Source organism: Penaeus monodon, chromosome 31, assembly GCF_015228065.2.
Source record: "Penaeus monodon isolate SGIC_2016 chromosome 31, NSTDA_Pmon_1, whole genome shotgun sequence".
Taxonomy (NCBI): domain Eukaryota; kingdom Metazoa; phylum Arthropoda; class Malacostraca; order Decapoda; family Penaeidae; genus Penaeus; species Penaeus monodon.
This window is the reverse complement of record NC_051416.1, coordinates 10,001,696-10,002,220: the sequence shown is the minus strand read 5'-3', so window position 1 is coordinate 10,002,220 and position 525 is coordinate 10,001,696. Positions and strand designations below refer to the sequence as shown.

Below are 525 nucleotides of genomic sequence, written 5' to 3'. Positions count from 1 at the left end.
ATTCACCAGAACTATTCTCTCCATGTATTTCCTCTTGCATTTTTCTCCAAAAACGTTACTTCAATTCGTCTGAGCATCCAACTTCTGCTGCATAAACACTGAACACATTTATTGCATATTCATTCAAAGCTGCTCTCATTAAGCGATCACTCTTCCTGTGGCACCTCTGTGACCAAGTTTTTCATTTATTGAGATAATATTTTTCCGACTCTACCCTCCTTATTTGCACTTCTGTACATTCGCTTATAACCATCATCCGATTTCTTTGCTTTATTTCCAGACCACCTTTTCTCTTGGACACACAGAATATCAACTTTTCAATTTTTCATGGGGTCATGTACTACCCAGCCTCTGCCAGTCATAGTTCCAACATTCAGTGTTCTAAACCTCGTGTCTTGAGCCTTTTTGGCCGTACCTGCTCTTCATACGGCAGTCCTCGCTAGTCCACAGAGTTAGGGCGATGCATCTGTGGGTCGCTTACGGGCAACGTCCTAACATTTCTCTCAATTCGTGTGAGGTTCATAT

The 525-nt window shown here is 41.9% G+C and overlaps 1 protein-coding gene across 1 annotated transcript in view; it reads left to right on the top strand.

Moving 5' to 3' along the window:
* Positions 1-443, top strand: part of LOC119592883 (carbohydrate sulfotransferase 10-like) — an 18,610-nt gene extending 18,167 nt beyond the window's left edge. The window contains exon 9 of the mRNA XM_037941777.1: positions 281-443. Coding sequence (XP_037797705.1) covers positions 281-443 — 163 coding nt within the window. The remainder of the gene's footprint in view (positions 1-280) is intronic.
* The last annotated feature ends 82 nt before the right edge of the window (positions 444-525 follow it).